Genomic DNA, 27,165 nt, shown 5'->3' with positions numbered 1-27,165 from the left:
TATGGCATGCTCATGATACGTGAGCTTCACATTCAAGTATTTCCACAGGTGGTGACGTGCTTTTAAGCTGGAACGACACCTGTTGCTCCTGACTGTGCAGTTGATGTGCCCTCTGCTTGAAAGAGAGAGAGAATCTGCGTACAGGACAGCCAGCCTCACCTACGACTGCAGTGAGCCTCCACAAAACTGCAGCCATCACAGCAAAACTCAAATTACAATATGCAATATTTCCTTGGCAGGTGAATAAGTAATGCTGCAATATTTCATAAGCATTTTTAAATAGTGACTGTACAAATCTGACACCTGTTGCTCAGGTGAAATAAACAACTGGAAAGACATCAGCTGGCATCTGTGTGGTACAACAGTGAAATACTTTAGAATCTGTGCACAGAGGGATGGGGGAAGAGCAGCAAAATAAGTGATACACATATTTTCTGCAGCAGGAATGACTGGTCTCGCATGATAAAAGTAGGGCAAAAAATGAAAATTTTAAATGGAAAGAAAGAAATGGCAGATGTACTGCTTTTAAGACTTAGAATAGCAGAATGTTTGATCTTGAACATGAAATGCAACACCTGCATTGGTGATTCAGTGACTGTGCACACACCAAACCAACCAAGTCAAGAAGTAGCCTAGGACCTAGCTGAAACATGCATGCACATAATTTAGGAGAGGATAACTCCACTGTTCTAGACTAATGAGCCCAATTAACAACTTGGGATATGTGCCAAAATCTCTATTCAGGACAAACAGTCCAAAAATGACCACACGCTTTTTTGTTACGGTGTTACTTCAAATACAGCTGTATTTTCTAAATTGCAGCAGCTACAGATTTTCCAAAGTACTCAATACGTCCAGAATGACCAATACCTGTTTAGAAGGATCATAGAAGAGTGTAAAACATCTAATTTTGATATTTTAAGAGAAAACCGATGGTAAACATTAGGTCAAACTACCTTTAAATCAATATTCCACTGATAACTCTGACTGAAAATAAAATTGCATATTTGGCAAATGTTTGCTTTATTTCGATGTACAGTAATAAGTTGACCGACTTATTTTAGACATTTTCTCTTAAAATATCAAAATTACACCCTTCTATGACCCTCCCAAACAGGTATTGGTCATTCTGAACATAGGAGTACTTTGGAAAATTTATAGCTGCTGCAGTTTAGAAAATACAGCTGTATCTGAAGTAGCACTTGGGACGAACAAGGGCGCGGTCATTTTTAAAAGGGAGTGGTTATTTTTGGGGTGTTCCGGATAGAGATTTTGGCACATATTTCAAGTTGTTCATTGAGGTCATATTATTCTATAACAGGTGAGTTATTTTCTCCTAAATGATGTGCGTACATGTCTCGGCTAGGTCCTCTACTAAAGCTAACAAAATGTAAGCAGTCATTTAAGCAGAAAGCCTTCAGTGAGAATGTACTCTGGTGTTATCTAAATCATTTAAGATTTTACTGACTCAGATGCTGAATGAGCATTAAAGGGGAGCTCCATTTTTAGATGTTTTTGGATTCAATTTTTCATTTGGGGGAAAAAAGTGATGGTCTGGTATTGCATGAGAGCATTAATCTCAGATTCATCAGCTCTGCAAGGCAAACTAACAACTTCAGAGCAAACTGCTTCTTGACACTACTGAAGAGGTGAAACTGTCATTAAAAGAGTTTGGTAGCATGAACAGGATTCCTTGGAAGGTAAATGTATGATTATCTCAGCAAATTGAAACTTTTTAAAAGCAGCAACTTCTAGCCCCCCTTCCCATTTGGCCACACTGCTCTCCAACATTCATTTATGCATGTGCTCATTCTTGGGAAATGAGCACCACATGCTCAAACAAGGCAATGGCTAAGGTAAGTTGCTGCCTGTATCACCAGTCGTTTTAAAGCATTTCTTTACATTTACTGAGGTAAACATACATGTGTACCTTTGTAGAGGTCCTTCTCCATGCTTCCACACACTTCTAATGATATTTCTGACTATTCGGTGGACACAAACAGTGGTATACCTTGAGGTTTTTATTTTTGCCCATAGGCTACACTGTAGAGCCGTTTCACACGACTGTGTCAGTGTTCTAATTCAAGGCTAAATTGATTGACTGAAAAGGAGAAACCAAAAACATCTCAAAAGAGCCCAGGATTAAAAATACCAGTGTTCCCCTTAACAGTTTATGGCCAATACTGAAATAATACATTATGTATTGACAGTAGTCACCTAGCATACATGTAAAAAAAAAAAAAAAAAAAAAAAAAAAAAAAGCTGTGGAATAGAAAGAAAAAACCTGTAAGCCACAGCAATGAACATGTTGCTGAGCATGGGACTAACACAGCAGGTCACTCTGCCAACAGTGTTACAGAAGCATTTAGTGTTAGTCCTGCTCAGAATTAGCAAACAAATTTGTCCATGTGTGTCCACTTGTTAACACGCTCAGGATAGTACCAAGGCCACATTTACACCTTCTTAATATTTAACACTTTTGTTCAATGATTTTATATCCAACTTTGATCCCTTTCCTGCCTAACATCATTATTCTGTACAAAGTCCCACCACAATCATCTGTGATTGTCTTTATGGATCATACATTGATCGGTCTCCAGAGGTCAGCCTCAACACTGTTAATACTGCTGGACCCATAGGGTCCAGAGGCAACATCATCCAGGTATGCCCCAACCACACCAGGGTGGCTAAGACCTGATCCATCAATCTGGGTGGAAGAGTAGTACTGGTCAGCCAGCTCCTTACGAACGAGGCTTGCAGAAGTTGTTGGGGGAAGATGAACATCGCTTTCTTCTGGCTCATCCATATGTGACTTGTAGGAGAACAGGATCTTTGGCTCTGACCTGTCACAGATCAAAATAAGAGCAAAATAACCTGACATGTTTGTCAAAAATGGGCCCCATCTGGGCAATCTATAGTGCATGTTCTAAAGCAGACAGTGGAAGTGGAGCATGCCCAATTCCATTCTGATAATTACATAGCACAAATTTGAGACAGAGTAAGGTGCAGGGTGCAAAGGGGCCACAGTTAGTCTCAATCGTAGGTCTGTTTGGGGTCGATTGGTGTTTGTCAATGTTTTGAAAACCATGGTGTGCAAGCAACTGAAATACACCTATTTAAAGAGCAGTGATATCAGCGGCTATTGAGGCAAAGGAAAGAAAAAAAAAAAAAAGCAAACTTTGTTAATGATCTCGCAAGTCCCACAGGGCTGCGGCACCGGAAACCTTCCCAAGAAAATTTGTTTTAAATAATATATGCAATTTGGTGCAATTCATAACCTGAATACGAGAGATTTCTCATTCCATTTTTCGTGCTCATTTTAGTCATAAAAAGCATATTTTCCCATACTAATAAAAAGAAGGGCCTATGATATCGTCTATCACATGGATTAAAAATCAGACTTCCATCTGTATTTTCAGAATACTTACAGCAGTGTTCAGAATAACAGTACTGCTATGTGACTAAAAAGATGAATCCAGGTTTTGAGTATATTTCTTATTGTTACATGGGAAACAAGGTACTAGTAGATTCAGTAGATTCTCACAAATCCAGCAAGACCAAGCATTCATGATATACACACTCTTAAGGTTATGAAACTGGGCTATTAGTAAAAAAAAGTAGAAAAGGGGGTGTTCACAATAATAGTAGCATCTGCTGTTGACGCTATAAACTCAAAACTATTATGTTCAAACTGCTTTTTTAGCAATCCTGTGAATCACTAAACTAGTATTTAGTTGTATTACCACAGGTTTTCATGATTTCTTCACATCGGCGAGGCATTAATTTTGTTGGTTTGGAACCAAGATTGTGCTCGTTTACTAGTGTGCTTGGGGTCATTGTCTTGTTGAAACACCCATTTCAATGGCATGTCCTCTTCAGCATAAGGCAACATGACCTCTTCAAGTATTTTGACATATCCAAACTGATCCATGATACCTGGTATGCGATACATAGGCCCAACACCATAGTTGGAGAAACATGCCCATATCATGATGCTTGCACCACCATGCTTCACTGTCTTCACTGTGAACTGTGGCTTGAATTCAGAGTTTGGGGGTCGTCTCACAAACTGCAGCCCTTGGACCCAAAAAGAACAATTTTACTCTCATCAGTCCACAAAATATTCCTCCATTTCTCTTTAGGCCAGTTGATGTGTTCTTTGGCAAATTGTAACCTCTTCTGCACATGTCTTTTATTTAACAGAGGGACTTTGCGGGGGATTCTTGCAAATAAATTAGCTTCACACAGGCGTCTTCAAACTCTCACAGCACTTACAGGTAACTCCAGTCTGTCTTTGATCATCCTGGAGCTGATCAGTGGGTGAGCCTTTGCCATTCTGGTTATTCTTCTATCCATTTTGATGGTTGTTTTCCGTTTTCTTCCAAGCATCTCTGTTTTTTTTGTCCATTTTAAAGCATTGGAGATCACTGTAGATGAACAGCCTATAATTTTTTGCACCTGCGTATAAGTTTTCCCCTCTCCAATGACCTTTTTAATCAAACTACGCTGTTCTTCTGAACAATGTCTTGAATGTCCCATTTTCCTCAGGCTTTCAAAGAGAAAAGCATGTTCAACAGGTGCTGGCTTCATCCTTAAATAGGGGACACCTGATTCACACCTGTTTGGTCAACAAAATTGACAAACTCATTAACTGAATGCCACACTACTATTATTGTGAACACCCCCTTTTCTACTTTTTTTTTTTTTTTTTTACTAATAGCCCAATTTCATAGCCTTAAGAGTGTGCATATCATGAATGCTTGTCTTGTTGGATTTGTGAGAATCTACTGGTACCTTGTTTCCCATGTAACAATAAGAAATATACTCAAAACCTGGATTAATCTTTTTAGTCACATAGCACTACTATTATTCTGAACACTACTGTACATCACTGATAGAGACAAAGATTTTCTGGCAAGAAAAACAGATCTGCTTGTAAAGCATCAAAGCATGCAGCATTTACAGGAGCAGAAGTCATTCACCATAGCTCCCTAGGGTGGAACATCTTAGTGCCACACCTCTTCAATCTGCATTCAATCATCTATCCATCCAATCTCCATATCCCATCATCTGCATACAGCACTTCATGCTACACCTGGACGTCCCTTGGCCAGCCCTGTCTTGGTGCTTCCCATCTTAAGCCGACAAGGAACCTACCTAGCCATGAAAATGACAACTGTGCCAGTTGGGAATGAGTAACACTGGCACCCCTTTGAAACAGATGTACAACCCCACTTCCAATGAAGTTGGGACGTTGTGTAAAATGTAAATAAAAACAGAATACAATGATTTGCAAATCCTCTTTAACCTATATTCTATTGAATACACTACAAAGACAAGATATTTAATGTTCAAACTTATAAACTTTGTTTTGTGCAAATATTTGCTCATTTTGAAATGGATACCTGCAACACATTTCAAAAAACCTGGGGCAGTGGTATGTTTACCACTGTTACGTCACCTTTCCTTCTAACAACACTCAATAAGCTTTTGGGAACTGAGGACACTAATTATGAGTGTCATGATTGGGTATAAAAGGAGCATCCGCAAAAGGCTCAGCTGTTGACAAGCAAAGATGGGGCGAGGATCACCACTTTGTGAACAACTACGTGGAAAAAAAAAATAAATAAATAGTCCAACAGTTTAAAAACAATGTTTCTCAATGTTCAATTACAAGGACTTTAGGGATTCCATCATCTGCAGTCCATAATATAATCAGAAGATTCAGAGAATCTGGAGAACTTTCTACACTTAAGCAGCAAGGCCGAAAACCAACATTGAATGCCCGTGACCTTAGATCCCTCAGACAACACTGCATTAAAACTGAAATCATTGTGTAAAAGATCTTACCGTGTGGGCTCAGGAACACCTCAGAAAACTACTGTCAGTTAACATAGTTTGTCTCTACATCTACAGGTGCAAGTTAAAACTCTACCATGCAAAGCGAAAGCCATACATCAACATCATCCAGAAATGCCGCCGCCTTCTCTGGGCCCGAGCTCATTTGAAACGGACAGATGCAAAGTGGAAAAGTGTGCTGTGGTCTGATGAGTCCATATTTCAGACTGTTTAAGGAAATCATGGATGTTGTGTCCTCCGGACACAAGAGGAAAAACCCCATCCAGATTGTTACCAGCGCAAAGTTCAAAAGACAGCATCTGTGATGGTATGGGGGTGTGTTAGTCCCCATGACATGGGCAACTTACACATCTGTGATGGCACCATCAATGCTGAAAGGTACATCCAGGTTTTGGAGCAACACATGCTGCCATCCAAGCAACGTCTTTTTCAGGGACGTCCCTGCTTATTTCATCAAGACAATGCCAAGCCACATTCTGCATGTGTTACAACAGCGTGGCTTCGTAGTAAAAGAGTGCGGGTACTAGTCTGGCCTGCCTGCAGTCCAGATCTGTCGCCCACTGAAAATGTGTGGCACATTAGGAAGCACAAAATACGACAACGGAGACCCCGGACTGTTGAACAACTGAAGTCGTACATCAAGCAAGAAACGGAAAGAATTCCACCTACAAAGCTTCAACAATTAGTGTCCTCAGTTCCCAAACGCTTATTGAGTGTTGTTAGAAGGAAAGATGATTAACACAGTGGTAAACATACCACTGTCCCAACTTTTTGAAACATGTTACAGGCATCCATTTCAAAATGAGCAAATATTTACACAAAAACAAAGTTTATCAGTTTGAACATTAAATATCTTGTCTTTGTGGTGTATTCAATTGAATATAGGTTGAAGAGAATTTGCAAATCATTGTATTTTGTTTTTATTTGCATTTTACACAACGTCCCAACTTCATTGGAATTGGGGTTGTAAGACAGGGCCAAAAATGTCTGTACATTTTGTGTCATTTTTGTTAAACTTACCCAAAGAATCCTTTGAGGAATGTGACATAAATCAGTGGAGCAAAAGTGGAAAAGTATAAGAAGGTGGTCACATCCACACAGCTGGAAAAGAAAAAGCAAAACAACCATTTCATGTTGTGCAATCTGTCCATAAACACAGAAAAAAAAAATAAACCACCTTAAAATAGAAACCTGTATCATGTCTTCTCAAACTCTTGTCAGCCTGTACAACTGTTTTTTCCACAGAGTCCACAGTCCTGTTTAACTAATTTTTCAAATTAATGAATGAATTACATTGAAAGGGGTTGGTGGACAAGTGGTTAGTGCACAAGGTTCTCGGTTCAAACCCCACCCCTGCCACATTTCTCCATATAATGTGGAGTTGCATCATGAAGGGCATCCGGCATAAAACTTGTGCCAATTCAAAGTGCCCATCCACCTCGGATTTTCTGAGCCGACCCCGAGTGCAAACAAGGGAGCAGTCAAAGGGTCTTACTTTAATGAATTAATTAGATTGATTGTTATAATAACAACACTGTGCATTTTTAATGTTTGATTAAAAAAAATTATAATTGGGGACACTTATAAGAGTTCAAAACCTTTAACAATTGAAGAAGTATAACCTTTTAACAAGTCCAAAATCCTACTGACTTCAATTTCAATTAATTAACTACTTGAATGCTATAACAATCATCATCATCCTTTGTTAAACAACCAACAAGTTGAGACAGTCATAGGACAGAGTGTAAAAACTAAGAATTACAGAGAAGGTCTTACCCCAAATGAAAGAGTTCAAGTATCTCTGGGTCTTGTTCAAGAGTGAGGGGACAATGGAGCATGAGATTGGCCAGAGAATGAGTACAGCAGAGACGGTATTGCATTTACTCTACCGTACTGTTGTGACAAAAAGTGAAGACAAAGCTCTCGATTTTCAGCATCGAGTGATGCTGAAAAACTAATTCATGCATTTATTTCCTCTAGGCTGGACTATTGTAATTCATTATTATCAGGTTGTCCTAAAAGTTCCCTAAAAAGCCTTCAGTTAATTCAAAATGCTGCAGCTAGAGCACTGACGGGGACTAGAAGGAGAGAGCATATCTCACCCATATTGGCCTCTCTTCATTGGCTTCCTGTTAATTCTAGAATAGAATTTAAAATTCTACTTCTTACTTATAAGGTTTTGAATAATCAGGTCCCATCTTAGGGACCTCGTAGTACCATATCACCCCAATAGAGCGCTTCGCTCTCAGACTGCAGGCTTACTTGTAGTTCCTAGGGTTTGTAAGAGTAGAATGGGAGGCAGAGCCTTCAGCTTTCAGGCTCCTCTCCTGTGGAACCAGCTCCCAATTCAGATCAGGGAGACAGACACCCTCTCTACTTTTAAGATTAGGCTTAAAACTTTCCTTTTTGCTAAAGCTTATAGTTAGGGCTGGATCAGGTGACCCTGAACCATCCCTTAGTTATGCTGCTATAGACGTAGACTGCTGGGGGGTTCCCATGATGCATTGTTTCTTTCTCTTTTTGCTCTGTATGCACCACTCTGCATTTAATCATTAGTGACTGATCTCTGCTCCCCTCCACAGCATGTCTTTTTCCTGGTTCTCTCCCTCAGCCCCAACCAGTCCCAGCAGAAGACTGCCCCTCCCTGAGCCTGGTTCTGCTGGAGGTTTCTTCCTGTTAAAAGGGAGTTTTTCCTTCCCACTGTAGCCAAGTGCTTGCTCACAGGGGGTCGTTTTGACCGTTGGGGTTTTACATAATTATTGTATGGCCTTACCTTACAATATAAAGCGCCTTGGGGCAACTGTTTGTTGTGATGTGGCGCTATATAAAAAAATTGATTGATTGATCTACTGGTCAATTTTTGCTCCTACACTCACCTATGGTCATGAGGGTTGAGTCATGACCAAAAGAACTAGACCATGGATACAAGAGAGCGAAATGGACTTTCTCAGGAGGGTGGCTGTGTCTCTCTTAGACAGCCATTGGTCCTTCACATTGAGATGACCCAGCTGAGGTGGTTTAGGCATCTGGTAAGAATGGCCCCGGGGCACCCCCAAGGGAGGTGTTCCAGGCAGGTCCATCTGGGAGAAGATCCAGGGGAAGACGCAGGACTAGGTAGAGAGATTATATCTCCACACTGGCCTGAAAACACCTCAGTATCCCCAAGACAGAGGTGGTTAATGTGGCTCGGGAAAGGGAAGTTTGGGGTCCCCTGCTGGAACCATTTCTCCGACCGGATGCGAGATAAGAAGTTGAAAATAATTGATGTATTTATAAATTGTTTAGGTTCTTGTCATATACGCAATATTATTAGCATTATTATAATGTTATCAGTATATTAAGAACATTAACTAATTTTAATATTTACATTACAAATAATGTGAATACCATCTTTTTAAAAATTTGAAGTTTAAATAATGTTAACATTTTCAGGGATTATATGCTGCAGAATTAACTTTATAAATGGTTATTTAATAGTACACAAATCAGTTAAACAAACGTCATACTGACCAGAGTCCCTCTATAATTCCAGCACAGAGCAGAGCACTGCCCAGGCCCTGGACTAGGTTCAGCAAAGACAGGATGGCAGCATACACATAAAAACTCCTCTTAGCTGTAGCATACACAGGAAGAGACAGGTTTCCATTCAATGACATTTTGCAACATCTTAAAGTGCTAAATAACTACACAAATTCAACAGTAAGACAAAAATAGAAGTGATTGTAATAATCATCATCACGATAGATGTAGATACTTAGAATGACTGTGGAATTATTTATTTATTTATTTTTATTATCAAGCCTACTGTCACCTTTGAATATATGAATCTCAAAACTTACATGGCAGGGATATCTTCTCCCTTACCGGAGTTTTTGGCAAGATCACAATCAGAGAATACACCTGTAAGAAGGATTCCATGAATTTTAGGCATCAGGTGAGGTTTGACATGAACTATGGCAGGTGGCTCATGGCCACAAAAGGCTACTCTGTGACCAACAAATATCCAGTGTAGGCTACCCCCTTTGGCTCCATGCTACAAACCTTCACAATGCAGCACAAACATCCAAATCTTTCACACCTTTCAGATCAAAAATGTCACAAACACAGTGAACATAGTACAGTAACATTGGTGTTCACAAACATTTCTGTGCAACTTGTTGCCAACTAGTTAGTCGCTTCCGACATATTACTCAAGCAAGGGTTTACCAAGGTTTACTTAAACCAGTAACCTAAAAGGGAGGACTATGAAAAAAAAGAGACATGAATGGAACCAGCCTTTTAAGTGGATTTTATCTAAAGCTGAAACATTCTGAATTATTTCAGCAGTTTCCTCAACTAGCTGAGAGGTCTAGCATATTTTTCAACAATGCCTTCAGGAAACACCATCTTATAACTTATGAGAAAGGTGGACAGCACTTGCGATCTTGGGTTTAAAAAAAAAAAAATCTAGGTGTGCAGCCCAGCACAAATAACTTAAATAATTATGCACTTTTATCATTATTATTCATAATGAACTCGGGAGTTTGGTGACCCAGGGGCCCGTGTTCACGTTTATCCCTGATCTGTACAAGTTTTTCATCACTATGTTACAGGACAGTACTGACCAGGAAGAAGAAGCAGGAGCTGGCCAACCAGAAGTGTCGCCCTCCCATGGCCGTAGATGTTAAAGTCCGCAGCAGACAGGTGACTGTCTGGGATACAGAATCTCGAGTGTGCCCTAAAATAAAATAATTTTATTTGTACAGCACATTATGTCAGATCATTTAAATGCTACATTAAAGCACAATATTAACAAAACACACACACAAAAACACTGAAAATCTGGACACCAAAATACAGTACACCCAGTATAAAAACCTGCAAATTCAAATAAAATAATTTAAGGCAATATTCTAATTACAAGCAATGGTGGGACAAAGGTGAGTTATGAGTTTGGATTTAAAAGATTCAACTAAATTTGATTGCTTATCATCAACTGCAGATATGCGTACAATCTACAATCGGAGCACAGGAAGCCAGAAAAAAGTTACATCTGGCATCTTAAACTTAGAACAAGCCTGCATCCTGAGACTGCAGAGCACGTGCCGGTACACAAGACTCAAATTGTATACAGTAACAGGGTGCACAGTCATTCAGTTCTTTCCAAGTCAACAGCAAAACCTTAAAAACTGCTCTCACTTAAAAAAAAAAAAAAGCATCCAAAACAGGGTGTGATTATCCTCAAATCTCCTTGTTTGGGATGCCCCAATCGGGTTCCTGTTCCAGACAGTCATAGGGTGTGAGGTGGGGTACACCCTGGACTGGACACCAGTCTATCGAAGGGCCACATATAGACAAACAATTACACGCACACCTACGGACAATTTCAAGTCTCCAATCCACCTAACTGGCATGCCCTTGGATGTGGGAAAGAAGCCAAAAGTCAATAATTTAACCCCCTAAGACACCACAACCTACGTCAGTGTCCCTAAGACACAACGTGTATGTAAAATCTGCATCTTTGTTACAGTCAGAACATTTTTTTCCCTTATAGAAAACATGTGTTAAATCAAACCCTGGTTATAATCTGACAAGCACATTGCCGGTGGGGATCCACGGGCTCTAGATTGGGTCATGTTTATACTGTATATGTATTTATTTATTTTCATTGTTACATGGTTTTATCTTTTCTGTTGTGTTTTGTTTCATTATGTTCTTTTTGTCTCTTTCTCTAAAATTGTATTGTAACATTATTAGTCTATTATTATTGACTATTATTGTCTATTATGTAGACTATTGTTGTTGCTATAATATATGAATAAAAATAAATTTAACAAAATTACAATTTGACTCTTATGACAATGAACGCTGAGCCATTAATTATACAGAAAACAAATCAACACAGCGTGCTGATAACACTGAAAACGCCACAGACATGCTAACGCGTTAGCATCGGTCCCGTTTTTAAGTTATAAAATACATCTATCAACTGTTTCAGAAGACCATAACAGGTCAGTTTAACATAAAAATAATAATATTACTCACAGACATATGCTCTTCAGGGTTTTAGCAGTAAAAAATTAGGATAAAGAGAAATAAAATTCACAAATCGTAGATCGAAGCACTGCTTCGACCTGTGAATCACTGCTTCGATTGGTTCAAGGTTCAAAGCAAAGCCGCGCTGTAGAAAAGTTGATTACAGGCCCGCTGCAGGTCTGTAATCAATGTAGAGAAATTATTTTCCTGACAAACACCCCCCAAGTGCGCAACTGCAAAAAAGCCTATCAGACATGCCTCATGACAAATCGGCCTGATTTTGTTGCAGTCACTAGTAATCAGTGGTGTCTCTGGGTGAAAACACGACCTTTTTCGTGTGTGTGTTTTTTTTTTTTGTAACAAGTAACGGCATGGGGCATAGAAAATGTATCGGAGTAGAAGTATGCAATTAAGGTCGGAAATGTAGTGAAGTAAAAGTGAAAGTAAGCTGAATTTAAAAAACTCAAGTAAAGTACAAAGTCTCCCAAAACGTACTTAAGTACAGTAGTGAAGTATTTTTACTTCGTTACTATACAACACTGGACACCCTATATAAATAATTTACTGCCCCCTGTTGAAATGGCATGCGAGTCCAGAATGCAATTGTCAATATCCATTGTTCACTGTTACCAAATATCTGTTGTTTCTCCAAAAATATTAGTCCTATCAATGTTCCTTTTTGGCAGCTTTCATCCTTGACCCAAAATACATAAGCATACCAAACATCAAATGTCAGCTCTCCCCAGTTTCTCTGTGATCAAAGCCATACATACACACAGGCCACCTGCAGCTTTTACGGTGACTGCATCAAAATGAACAGTTTTCACTTAAAAACAAGTCACCATAACACAGCATGCCACTTATGTAAACTTTGGAATTAATCTGTGCCTTAGTTCTTGATGTTCTTAGCTACATTCCATTGAAGCGCACGCTGGGACGCTTCTAGTAGTCACGTCACTTGTGAGAAACACCAGAGTAGTCACGAGTACTTTGTTTTCGGATGTCTCTGTAGCTGTTTGTTGTGAATGCGTTATATTTTGAAACCGGTCACGGAAGTGTAAAAATAATTCCGGTGGATCATCACATGGTCACTAACAGCCTAAATCTTAATTGTTATGATTTTGGTGCGACATGTTCTTAAAATTTTTTTTTAATCAGTACATGTCTGCATTGCTCGAGTTTATCCATCCCACTGGACTCAACCAGAGATGCCAAAATAATTTTCAATTCTCTCCATCAAAACAAATCATCTTTGACAAAGACCACACATAAATCCAAAAAGAGCAGCACAAATGTGGAATCTACATCCAGCAATAAATTATTCACTTTAATGAGTACAGTCTGTAACAACTGTTTATCAATTTTTATTGATTGTGGTACAGCAAAACAGCTGCAAACGTTTCCTACAGATTGAGGTTGGCATCATCATCACATAAATTATTTCTATGCCTCTCTCTCGTATCTATCCTCTAACATTATAACCATCCCAAAGACGTATCGTTATCTTTGGCTGCTTTCAGTGATGCCGGTATTTGGTTAGACTCTTTCTCTCAGATTGTTCTGTCTGAGTTATTTTCATTAGTTACTTCATCCAAACCATCAACATGTCTATTGGACCCCATTCCTACCAGGCTGCTCAAGGAAGCCCTACCATTATTTAATGCTTCGATCTTAAATATGATCAATCTATCTTTATTAGTTGGCTATGTACCACAGGCTTTTAAGGTGGCAGTAATTAAACCATTACTTAAAAAGCCATCACTTGACCCAGCTATCTTAGCTAATTATAGGCCAATCTCCAACCTTCCTTTTCTCTCAAAAATTCTTGAAAGGGTAGTTGTAAAACAGCTAACTGATCATCTGCAGAGGAATGGTCTATTTGAAGAGTTTCAGTCAGGTTTTAGAATTCATCATAGTACAGAAACAGCATTAGTGAAGGTTACAAATGATCTTATGGCCTCAGACAGTGGACTCATCTCTGTGCTTGTTCTGTTAGACCTCAGTGCTGCTTTTGATACTGTTGACCATAAAATTTTATTACAGAGATTAGAGCATGCCATAGGTATTAAAGGCACTGCGCTGCGGTGGTTTGAATCATATTTATCTAATAGATTACAATTTGTTCATGTAAATGGGGAATCTTCTTCACAGACTAAGGTTAATTATGGAGTTCCACAAGGTTCTGTGCTAGGACCAATTTTATTCACTTTATACATGCTTCCCTTAGGCAGTATTATTAGATGGCATTGCTTAAATTTTCATTGTTACGCAGATGATACCCAGCTTTATCTATCCATGAAGCCAGAGGACACACACCAATTAGCTAAACTGCAGGATTGTCTTACAGACATAAGGACATGGATGAGGTCTAATTTCCTGCTTTTAAACTCAGATAAAACTGAAGTTATTGTACTTGGCCCCACAAATCTTAGAAACATGGTGTCTAACCAGATCCTTACTCTGGATGGCATTACCCTGACCTCTAGTAATACTGTGAGAAATCTTGGAGTCATTTTCATCAGGATATGTCATTCAAAGCGCATATTAAACAAATATGTAAGACTGCTTTTTTGCATTTACGCAATATCTCTAAAATTAGAAAGGTCTTGTCTCAGAGTGATGCTGAAAAACGAATTCATGCATTTATTTCCTCTAGGCTGGACTATTGTAATTCATTATTATCAGGTTGTCCTAAAAGTTCCCTGAAAAGCCTTCAGTTAATTCAAAATGCTGCAGCTAGAGTACTGACGGGGACTAGAAGGAGAGAGCATATCTCACCCATATTGGCCTCTCTTCAATGGCTTCCTGTTAATTCTAGAATAGAATTTAAAATTCTTCTTCTTACTTATAAGGTTTTGAATAATCAGGTCCCTTCTTATCTTAGGGACCTCATAGTACCATATCACCCCAATAGAGCGCTTCGCTCTCAGACTGCAGGCTTACTTGTAGTTCCTAGGGTTTGTAAGAGTAGAATGGGAGGCAGAGCCTTCAGCTTCAGGCTCCTCTCCTGTGGAACCAGCTCCCAATTCGGATCAGGGAGACAGACACCCTCTCTACTTTAAGATTAGGCTTAAAACTTTCCTTTTTGCTAAAGCTTATAGTTAGGGCTGGATCAGGTGACCCTGAACCATCCCGCTGGGGGGTTCCCATGAGGCACTGAGTGTTTCTTCTCTTTTGCTCTATATGCACCACTCTGCATTTAATCATTAGTGATTGATCTCTGCTCCCCTCCACAGCATGTCTTTTTCCTGGTTCTCTCCCTCAGCCCCAACCAGTCCCAGCAGAAGACTGCCCCTCCCTGAGCCTAGTTCTGCTGGAGGTTTCTTCCTGTTAAAAGGGAGTTTTTCCTTCCCACTGTCGCCAAGTGCTTGCTCACAGGGGGTCGTTTTGACCTTTGGGGTTTTTATGTAATTATTGTATGGCCTTGCCTTACAATATAAAGCGCTTGGGGCAACTGAATTAACATTACCTGTGTAATTGAGTAGGCCAGAGCCAGCACAGCCGTAATAGCCAGCACACGCTTAATACTGGACTTGCTCTCCAGGTGACCTGATAATTAAATCAGAAACAAAAAACCCACACACAACATTTAAAGGTGATAGAGAGGGGTTGAATGGGGCATTAATCCTTGTTCTGTGATGTGATATGTAACCCAAAAAAACTGGTTGGCCTGTAATGGCTCAGAACCTTCCTAAAAGGCTCTCTGAAACAGCTATGTTACTATGCTGGGTTTAGAATGCCTCGTTTGCTTTTAATGGCGTCGTTTCGGAGCTTATTTGGCAACCTCATTATGAAATGCACGTACGCGTTGGCGCTGATCGGTTGCCGTTGTTTGATTGGCTGCCCTTGCTCTCACTGAAAATGCCGCTAAGAGGATTAGGAAAGTCTCCGGTTCAACTCAGAACAGAATGAAAATGATCGCTGATTCGCTCATTTCGCTGTCAATCAAAAATGGATTCAGTCTCAGACAGATCATCCAATCATCATGCAGAAGCTGGGCGTCCGGGCCAGCCGAGGCCAGCCCATTGCCCCATAGACCCCCAGACACGCTGAGCGTCCGATGGGCGGGACAAAGCCCAGCATTTATCCAATGACTCGTCTCGTTTTGCTGCACTTGTGTCGCTATTGAAGTCTGGGGACGACGGTTTAAAGCACTGTGAAGCTGCGGGTTTGAGTGAGAGGAAATCCGCGTCGTTACCAGTGATAAGAAGCTGATTCTGAACAAAAGTTGAGTGCGTTGTAGCAAAAACGAGACGACAGTAATCTTCACTAACTTATTTAACAGATCACGTTTCAACATTGCTGTTGAGTGATAAATCTTGTTCCTCGCCCACCAACATGAAGTCAGCCAGAGGCTGACTGTGACAAAGTCCAGTCACAAAATAATAATGATAATAAAAAAAATTAAAAAAATTTAAAACAAAAGAAAATGTGATACTTACAGGCTGTACTGATTGCTGGGGTTGATTTTGTCGCAAAGTCGGAACTGACCCTCTACTGAGTATTAAATACCGACTGAAGCCAGCTCGAAATTGTGCAAGGTTTGTGAAACAGTCCTCCGTGAAATGCACAGAGCAAAGAAATAGTCGGCGGTTGTACGTACTGGGGATGCGGTTAAAAATGAATAAAAGCCAGTGATCGCGTACATTGCTTTCCGTGGGAAGAATATGTAAAGATTGTAGTCCGCTGTGACAGCCTGGGAAAGCACACCTGTAGCTCGCCATTGCTCCTCTTCCAGTGGTAGGAATGGGTGGGCACAACCTTATGAATAATTAATTTCGAAGGGGCGTGTGTGAAAGGGTGTGTGTGGGGGGCTATTGGTTAAAAAGTGACATAACTTTTCTCTCAAAAACGGATTGGCCTGTTTTCTGGCGGCAATTCAAAAAAGGAGAATTACTTGAAACAGAGGTTCTGAAACTTGCTCTTTGTGTGTATTCCCCACAGTGGGGAGATTCTGAGCTAACACCAAAACATGAAAAAGATGATTTTGATTCTCTATCCCCTTTAAATAAAAAAAAAAAAACAATCCTGTGCTAAAACAAATCAAATCTCAATAGACATTTCACAGATGTGTGAATAGAGAAACATGCAACACATTAGACAATCAGAAGTGAAACCAGGAGGAAAAAAAAACTAACCAAAAGCTAGCCCCAAGATGATAACACTGAGCTCAATGGCAAGCAAGAACAACCGGGTGATTTCCCACAGCACCTACAGAGACAACAAATACCATGAGAATTCATAACAGCACAAAGTGGATTGACCATACTGTACATTTACAGAGAACACATGCTTAATATTGTAGATATGGTAACACCTCTTAGATAATCCTCAACAGTGCACCTGAGCTTGATATGCTAACAGCAAGTTTACTGCGTGAACTCCATGGGAATATGTCAGCTATGTCTTTGCTTTTAGACAGGAAAAGTCACTTCGTGATCAGTGACAGGATAGTACAGCATTAGTGACAGTACAGAAACAGTACAGAAACAGCATTAGTGAAGGTTACAAATGATCTTCTTATGGCCTCGGACAGTGGACTCATCTCTGTGCTTGTTCTGTTAGACCTCAGTGCTGCTTTTGATACTGTTGACCATAAAATTTTATTACAGAGATTAGAGCATGCCATAGGTATTAAAGGCACTGCGCTGCGGTGGTTTGAATCATATTTGTCTAATAGATTACAATTTGTTCATGTAAATGGGGAATCTTCTTCACAGACTAAAGTTAATTATGGAGTTCCACAAGGTTCTGTGCTAGGACCAATTTTATTCACTTTATACATGCTTCCCTTAGGCAGTATTATTAGATGGCATTGCTTAAATTTTCATTGTTACGCAGATGATACCCAGCTTTATCTATCCATGAAGCCAGAGGACACACACCAATTAGCTAAACTGCAGGATTGTCTTACAGACATAAAGACATGGATGACCTCTAATTTCCTGCTTTTAAACTCAGATAAAACTGAAGTTATTGTACTTGGCCCCACAAATCTTAGAAACATGGTGTCTAACCAGATCCTTACTCTGGATGGCATTACCCTGAGCTCTAGTAATACTGTGAGAAATCTTGAAGTCATTTTTGATCAGGATATGTCATTCAAAGCGCATATTAAACAAATATGTAGGACTGCTTTTTTGCATTTACGCAATATCTCTAAAATCAGAAAGGTCTTGTCTCAGAGTGATGCTGAAAAACTAATTCATGCATTTATTTCCTCTAGGCTGGACTATTGTAATTCATTATTATCAGGTTGTCCTAAAAGTTCCCTAAAAGCCTTCAGTTAATTCAAAATGCTGCAGCTAGAGTACTGACGGGGACTAGAAGGAGAGAGCATATCTCACCCATATTGGCCTCTCTTCATTGGCTTCCTGTTAATTCTAGAATAGAATTTAAAATTCTTCTTCTTACTTATAAGGTTTTGAATAATCAGGTCCCATCTTATCTTAGGGACCTCGTAGTACCATATCACCCCAATAGAGCGCTTCGCTCTCAGACTGCAGGCTTACTTGTAGTTCCTAGGGTTTGTAAGAGTAGAATGGGAGGCAGAGCCTTCAGCTTTCAGGCTCCTCTCCTGTGGAACCAGCTCCCAATTCAGATCAGGGAGACAGACATCCTCTCTACTTTTAAGATTAGGCTTAAAACTTTCCTTTTTGCTAAAGCTTTATAGTTAGGGCTGGATCAGGTGACCCTGAACCATCCCTTAGTTATGCTGCTATAGACGTAGACTGCTGGGGGGTTCCCATGATGCATTGTTTCTTTCTCTTTTTGCTCTGTATGCACCACTCTGCATTTAATCATTAGTGATCGATCTCTGCTCCCCTCCACAGCATGTCTTTTTCCTGGTTCTCTCCCTCAGCCCCAACCAGTCCCAGCAGAAGACTGCCCCTCCCTGAGCCTGGTTCTGCTGGAGGTTTCTTCCTGTTAAAAGGGAGTTTTTCCTTCCCACTGTAGCCAAGTGCTTGCTCACAGGGGGTCGTTTTGACCGTTGGGGTTTTACATAATTATTGTATGGCCTTGCCTTACAATATAAAGCGCCTTGGGGCAACTGTTTGTTGTGATTTGGCGCTATATTAAAAAAATTGATTGATTGATTGATATGGCAGCTGTTAATTCAACATGAGTCACTGATTCTGTGAAGATGCAGTCTGTCACGTACTGCATAACTACTTTTTCTACAAATGAAAATAAAACAAAAGAAACAACCTTTAAGAAGCGCTCCACATTGTATGCATGTACAACTGTCTCAAAAAGTTATTTTGAGTTTTCAATAAACATGCTCCACTTGTGAATTTTAATACACAAAGTCTATCCAGCTAGAAAAATTCAGAACTGTTCAAAAAATGCTGTGCTGTACATGTTTATAAAACAGATTTAAACATAAAAGTTTAAAAGACAAAATATTACAGAAAAAGCTGCATATAAATGTCGACAATCTGAAACAGAAAAGGTGGTTTGGGGCAGGGGATCTAGTAGCCAGGGCAGTCTGCCACTTCTCTGCGTGTCTATCCATTATAATGCTCTCATGAGGTTACCTGGTGTTCAGTAAACTCCCTAATTGAATTGATGACCTCTTCAATTTAATCCTTTATCCCCCCTTTTTTATTCCCTAATTTCCTCTTATTGTAGACTTCACTTGTTGCACACACACACAGTTACAACAGAAAATATATATATATACTACATATAAAGGTGTGAGTCAGTTATGAGTCACACTACAACAGCATAGGCAAACAATAAAAGAAATAACAGTATGAAACTTGCTTAACGCGAGTCCTTACTTTGTCTACGATGGTGGCAGCACTGGATGCACTGACAGTCATGGACACAACTGCCCGAGTGATTCCAACTCCTGCTACACACAAATACCTTAAAATAGTAGTAATACATGTGACATGTTAGAAGAGACTGATGTGACAACACAAAGTTAAAATGTTAGACAAATTGGTATTAGGTGTTGAAAAATTTTGAAATATTTTTCATGATTTTGGTGCACTAGTGTTAGGAGCATTCCTTAAGGTGTTAATGAAGAGCTGTGTTTGCTGTAAGGTTATAATCCCTACAATAGAAATGCAGTAAATTTGGGAACAAATGTGACCTGCGGCAAAACAGAAAGTTGACAAATGAATTTGTCATCAATATTGGTGTTCGGAAAAAAAAAAACAGTTTGCATTTCACTAATTAACAAAGCAGGCCACAGCATTTTTCAATCAATGTCTAGATAGTTGCCCCACAACAATATGCTTCCCACACTGAATTCTTGAATACAAGGATAGTTTGTGTCATACCAGCAAGTAAAAGGTGACGAAGATAGGGCTAGATGCGAGTCGAATCTTGGCTCTGGCTGAAGGCAGCTTCCACATCAGGAATACAAAGAAGGCCACATTCGGCACTAGCAGGAGAATGTCCCAGAATCGCACCCTAAAACAGAGCAATCATTGAAAAAGTTAATTCCATGTCTTGGACTATCTCATTACAGTTTGCACATTCATATTCAAAAAATGCCATTTAGTCATTACAATATTTTAGGGACTTTCAGACACAGATCTGAAAATCTGAGCAGGTGTTCTTCACATCCTCTAACCTGGAGTCTCTGACATCCTCATATAGAAACTGTAAGCATTTGTGAGGCTTGGAGATGTTGGTTTCAGTGTCAGGTTGCCAAGATGGGAATGCTGAAGTGTTCTCCAATGGTGTGGGTGAAATACTGCCATTGTACTGAACAAATCTCACCACAGCAGTCACTGGTGCAAGCATGATGTCAGGGCCTAAGGGAGTGAAAAAGGACACTCAGAGAATACAATACTCTCACTTTACATGTTTGCACCTGGCCCAGACTTATCTGACACAGACTTATGCAAATTAGTTATTTGCAATTCAGTGATTCCATGCAGTTCCAGCAGGAATCACAAATTGGCTTCAAGTCACGCCGGGTAATGCCTCTTTGCCCCGAATTACGCCATTTGCCCCGACTTGCGCTGGAACCACTTCTTTCTGTGTCAAGCACAGGACGCCAAAAAAATTAAACAGGTTTAATTTGCCGCCCGACTTGCTTCCTCCTTTGCGCCCTCGCGCTGTTGTGGAGCTGAGCTGCATCGTCTCGGCACTGAGTTACTTCCACGCGGCGTCGCCATAATGACGCACGGCGCAACTGGGAGCAACCGGGAGCACCCCCGGTGTGAAAGGGGCTTTAACATTTGCTCAATTCTGTCCAAAACTTAACCTCTTTATCTTTGAACAACACACAATCTTCCACCATGTTTAATCCATACTGGCTCCCAACAATGCGAGTTAAAACATTTATAATGCGAGGACTTTGTATTAGTATTTACTTGTGAACATAGGTGTATCTTTAACTAATTCCTTGAAATATCCATTCTAAATGTCTCATATAGTAGAACTGGATCAAATATTTGGTATTGCCCGTGACCTTGACTTTTAACAGTATTTCCTCTAAATAAAGTCATTTTTGTTCTTGGCCGACCCTCAAACGCTCCACCAAGTTTAGCCCAAATCAGATCAAAACACTTCAAATACTCTATTCACACAAAGACACATGGGACTGAAAATAAGATCCCTGCATGCTCCTTTCGGAGCAGTGTATAGATCCAGTCTTTTGAAAGCTCTTCTGAAAGCTCCAATACAGTTTCTCCTTTAGAAGTGCAGTGTTCAAATAGCAGAGGTTGTCAACTAGTTGTGTTTCAGTGGTAGCTTATTAAGTACACTGGTGGTTGTCTTTCACTGAAGAAACAAATTTAAATTTTACTTCTGTATTGTGTTGTTGGATTAAGATTTACTTTAAGGTGCATACATTAGCTGCGGCTAATTATATGTACATGTATACAAACAGGTATCACAGTGCCGTAGTGGATAGCACTGTTGCCTAACAGCAAGAAGGTCATGGGATCACTTCCCGCCTGGTCCTTTCTGTGTGGCGTTTGTGTGTGCTCCCTGTGTTTGCATGGGTTCCCTCTGGGTGCTCCAGCATGGAAGTTAGGTGAATTGGTTACTCTAAACTGGCCGTAGATGTGCGTGAATGTGTTTGTCTGTCTATATGTGGCCCTGCGATGGACTGGCATCCTGTACAGAAAACGAATGTATAAAGTCACCCCAGACTTGGGTTACTGGCATGAGCGAAACAGTCTTTGCATATGCTTTTGACATTTATTTCAGAAAAAAGGACACATTTTATATACAGGTGAACCCCGTTAACTCGTGTATGCATAACTCACATTTCGGCTTTACCCACGGTCTATTTGTGGACCCCAAAAATTTAGACTACTTTATAAAGACTACTGTATGTTTTTGGGTTTTGTGGATCCCAACTTGCGAGAGTTAACAAGGCTCACCTGTGTAAACAAAAAATGATGAGTGTATTCAACATTAAGTCAAACTGCAAAGCAAAAAACATAATTTCCCACCATGTTACTGGATTCAGAGTAATCACTACACCAGGCTATAATTAAAAAGTTAATACATAAACTCAGAGTTATGATTAGGCAGGTAAATGGCAAGTATTTGGATTGTAATTTACACACACACACACACACACACACACACACACACACACACACACACAATTGGCTACACACAAAACTCATCCTCCTTCAGCAGATGCATATCTTGTAAAACATCATTTCTTTATATTGATTTTTAAACTGATTGATATTTGGACATCATTTGAGTTCATCCGTCAGGTTATTCCATAGTCTAGGGCCACACATGGAGACACAAAAACCCTTCCTGGTCGTCCAAGCGCCAGCAATTTTAAAAAGATTCAAAATGATTCAAAATTATATTTTCCCTCTCTCTCAGTAAAATATTCTTGAATTCTAAAGGGTACTTTTTTATTTTTCACTTTGTACATTAATTGAACAGTCAAACAAAATCATATCATTACGTCTTAATATTTGAGATTTAATGAACAATGGGTTGGTGTGGTCTCGATAACCTGCATTATGAACTGTCCTTAATGCTCTTTTTTGAAGAATGAATAGTGGTTGCAATGTAGTTTTGTAATCATTGCCCCAAACCTCAGCACAGTAAGTCAGGTAGGGTGCAACCAATGAACAATACAAAGTATGTAGTGCTCTGCAATCAAGAACATGCTTTGCTTTATTTAATACTGCAATACTCTAATACCTTCATTTGAATATGCTGAATATGAGCTTTCCAATTAATTTTTTATCAATAATGACACCTAAAAACTTATTCTCTTTAACATGTTCTATGTTTACCCCATGTATATTTAACTGAATTTGTATATCTTTTTTTATAATTTCCAAATAACATTAATTTAGTTTTAGACAAATTTAATGATAACCTTATCATTTCAGTTCCTAATTCAGATAATAATTGTTGCAGATTTTACCCTGAGCAAAACAGGTTTGTGTCATCTGCAAAGAGAACAGCTTTAACCAGATCTGAAACTTTGCATAAATCATTAATGTAGAAAATAAATAATTGTGGGCCCAACACAGAACCCTGTGGAAGCCCACATATGATGTCCAGACAGGAAGAACAATATTCCCCGAGTTTAACAAACTGCTTCCGGTTTTGTAAGTAGCTTGTAATCCAACTCGGAGGAACCCCTCTGATCCCATACAGTTCCAACATTTGAAATAATATATTGTGACCAATTGTGTCAACAGCCTTTCTTAGGTCAACAAATAAACCTGCTACTATTACCCTTTGGTCCATGTTTATTGATCTCTTCTATGGAAGCGAGCAATGCCAGTGTAATGGACCTTTTCGCTCTAAAACCATACTGACTTTCATCAAGCAAGTTGTGTTGATCTATAAATTTATCCAGTCTGCTGTTGTAAAGTTTTTCCAGTATCTTTGAAAATTGTGACAACAGAGACACAGACCTGTAGTTAGTGAAAAGATGCTTGTTACCAGATTTGAATAAAGGTATCACTTTTGCCACTTTCATACTGTTAGGAACAATTCCAGTTTGAAATGATTTGTTAAAAATATATGAAAATGGTTTTGCAATTTCAGTAATTATTCGCTTTACTAAGGACATATGTACTTCATTATGATCCGTTGACTTTTTACTTTTACATGTACTAACTATGTTAATAATTTCCCTTTCATCTACTGGGCTGAGAAACATTGTGTGTGGATTTCTGGCGATTAATTGCTGATTTTCCCCATGGACAGTGTGGGATTTCAGCTGCCAGATCGGGCCCAACATTAGTAAAAAATTTATTGAAACTATTCACTACTTGGCTCATGTTATATTCATCTTTGTTGTCATAAGTAAAGTATGTTGGATAGTTATTTGATTTGGGTTTATTTGTTATAATACTATTCAGTATTTTCCATGTTTCCTTTATATTGTTTGTATTATCGTTTAGTATTTTTCTAAAGTATGATTTTTTTTTTACAGTTCAACATAATAGTTGTTAGTTTATTTTATAGTCCTTATATATAACCTCTGCCTCTCTTGATTTACTTTGAATGAATTCTCTGTATAGCGTATTTTTCTTTTTACAAGTCTTTTGAAGACCTTTTGTTATCCATGGGTTAGCTTTATAGTTATTTTATTATACTGTATAGTTGAACAATTTTTTGTTGTATATATTAAGAAATATGTTTTCAAATTCAGAATATGCTAAATTCGCATCTTGCTTTTTGTAAATGGGATTCCAATCCTGTAAAAGTAAATAATTTAAGGCAGTGATAGCTTCTTCAGATTGCAGGCGCTTGCAATATTGTATTTTCTCAGTACATTTTTTATTAAACTTCAAATCAGTTACTATAAAAACTGGTAAATGGTCACTAATATTAATTAATAAGCCACTGAGTGTTTTGGTATCAATATCATTTGTAAATACATTATCAATGAGAGTAGCTGAATGTGAAGTTATTCTTGAAGGCCTAGTAATTTTTGGATATAGATTTAGACTGTACATAGTGTTAATGAAATCCTCAGTTACTTTATGCTGATACGGGTTTAAGAGATCAATGGTTATATCTCCACAGAAAAATACTCGCTTATTACACATCTGTGAAAACAACTTCTCTGTCCAATTTTGAAACTCTTCTATTTTAGAGCCTGGAGCTCTATATATGCAGCTAATAATTACATTTTTGCATTTTTCCATACCTATTTCGATTGTGATGGATTCCAAAAGATTTTCCACAGCCATAGTCATTTGATCTTTAATTTTGTAGTTAATCCTTTTGTCAACATACAATGCAACACCTCCTCCTCTATTTCATCTATTCAGATGATTGAATTCATAACCCTCCAACTCAGTTTGCATCATCATCACCCTCTGTAAGCCATGTAACTTGAAGAGCTCTCAGACATAAAGGGGAATCTCAAAGTCTTGTTTCAGTTTGAGCAGGAGACCTGCAACTATACAGTGGGGAAAATAAGTATTTGACCCCCTGTCAGTTTTGCAGGTTTTCCCACCTACAAAGAATGGAGAGGTCTGTAATTTTTATCGTAGGTACACTTCAACTGTGAGACAGAATCTAAAAAAAAAAATTCAGAAAATCACATTGTATGATTTTTAAATAATTAATTTGCATTTTATTGTATAAAATAAGTGTTTGATCCCCCACCAACCAGCAAGAATTCTGGCTCTCACAGATGTGTTAATTTTTCTTTAAGAAGACCGCTTATTCTGCACTCTTTACCTGTATTAATTGCACCTGTTTGAACTTGTTACCTGTATAAAAGACACCTGTTCACACAATCAATCACACTCCAACCTGTCCACCATAGCCAAGACCAAAGAGCTGGGACAAACTGTAGACCTGCACAAGGCTGGGATGGACTACAGGACAACAGGCAAGCAGCTTGGTAGAAGACAACAACTGTTATGATTATTTATTAGAAAGTGGAAGAAACACAAGATGACTGTCAATCTCCCTCGGTCTGGGATTCCATGCAAAATGTCACTTTATGGGGTAAGGATGATTCTGAGAAAGCCAGTACATGTCCAGGCCCATTTGAAGTTCACCAGTGACCATCTGGATGATACAGAGGAGGCATGGGAGAAGGTCATGTGGTCAGATGAGACCAAAATAGTGCTTTTTGGAATCAACTCCTCTTACCATGTTTAGAGGATAAGAACAACCCCAAGAAAACCATCCCAACCGTGAAGCATGGGGGTGGAAACATCATACTCTGGGGTTGCTCCTCTGCAAAGGAGACAGGACGACTGCACCGTACTGAAGGGAGGATGGATGGGGTCATGTATTGCGGGATTTTGGCAAACAACCTCCTTCCCTCAGTATGAGCATTGAAGATGGGTCATGGCTGGGTCTTCCAGCATGACAATGACCCCAAACACACAGCCAGGGCAACTAAGGAGGGGCTCCGTAAGAAGCATCTCAAGGTCCTGGAGTGGCCTGGCCAGTCTCCAGACCTGAACTCAATAGAAAATCTATGGAGGGAGCTGAAACTCCAAACCTGAAAGATTTGGAGAAGATCGGTATGGAGGAGTGGACCAAAATCCCTGTTGCAGTGTGTGAAAACTTGGTCAAGAACTACAGGAAACGTCTGACCTCTGTAATGGCAGACAAATGTTTCTGTAGCAATTGTTAAGCTCTGTTTTTCTAGGGGGTCAAATACTTATTTTATGCAATAAAATGCTAATTAATTATTTAAAAATCACACAATGTGATTTTCTGGATTTTTTTTTTTAAGATTATGTTTCTCACAGTTGAAGTGTACCTCCGATAAAAATTACAGACCTCTCCATTCTTTGTGGGTGGGAAAACCTGCAAAACTGACAGGCGGTCAAACACTTATTTTCCCAACTGTAGGTTTATGGTGCTTTAAAACCAAGTTCCTGCCACACATGTAGGACTGGCTGCCATCTTACTGTGCGTTGCCAAGTTCAGAGTTAATATAATGCCAAGCCAAATCATACCAGCATTAACCGATTTATCTTTCAAGTTATGTCAAATGTCATGTTATATCATAGTTTAAAGAAATCAACAAGATATCAGTTCACGCTCGAATTGCATGTACTACTTTTAGTATAGTAGACGGTGCTAACCATGCTAGTGTTGATAACAGCAGAAAAACAGGCTTCTCGTTAGCATCAAAACAGTCGTAGTATTGAAAGCACTACGCCGTCGAGAGCTCCTAAGACTTAACAAAAATAACTTACCCATTCAAAATACTCTGTTTATGGTCAAGGCTCAGGTCTCTGTGTGTGCGTATGACAAACAGCGTAATTTGTCAGTAAAACGAAAACATGACATAGCTGTGCTATACTAGACAGTTTCGACCTCACCGCATCATGTGACATACTTGTTCAC

General features: G+C 39.3%; 1 protein-coding gene across 1 annotated transcript; it reads right to left on the bottom strand.

Moving 5' to 3' along the window:
* Positions 1–259: 259 nt before the first annotated feature.
* Positions 260–27,165, bottom strand: tpra1 (transmembrane protein, adipocyte asscociated 1). The gene is given in 13 exon segments (XM_034167042.1): positions 260–2,843; positions 6,880–6,960; positions 9,370–9,472; positions 9,699–9,759; positions 10,464–10,508; positions 10,510–10,554; positions 10,556–10,576; positions 15,344–15,423; positions 17,013–17,085; positions 19,659–19,746; positions 20,146–20,298; positions 20,462–20,645; positions 27,015–27,165. Coding segments are annotated over 13 exon segments (1,203 nt in total). The 5' UTR covers positions 27,019–27,165; the 3' UTR covers positions 260–2,578.

Source organism: Thalassophryne amazonica, chromosome 3 (assembly GCF_902500255.1).
Source record: "Thalassophryne amazonica chromosome 3, fThaAma1.1, whole genome shotgun sequence".
NCBI classification, from domain to species: domain Eukaryota; kingdom Metazoa; phylum Chordata; class Actinopteri; order Batrachoidiformes; family Batrachoididae; genus Thalassophryne; species Thalassophryne amazonica.
The sequence above is the reverse complement of the archived record's forward strand: the minus strand, read 5'-3'. Positions and strand labels throughout refer to the sequence as shown.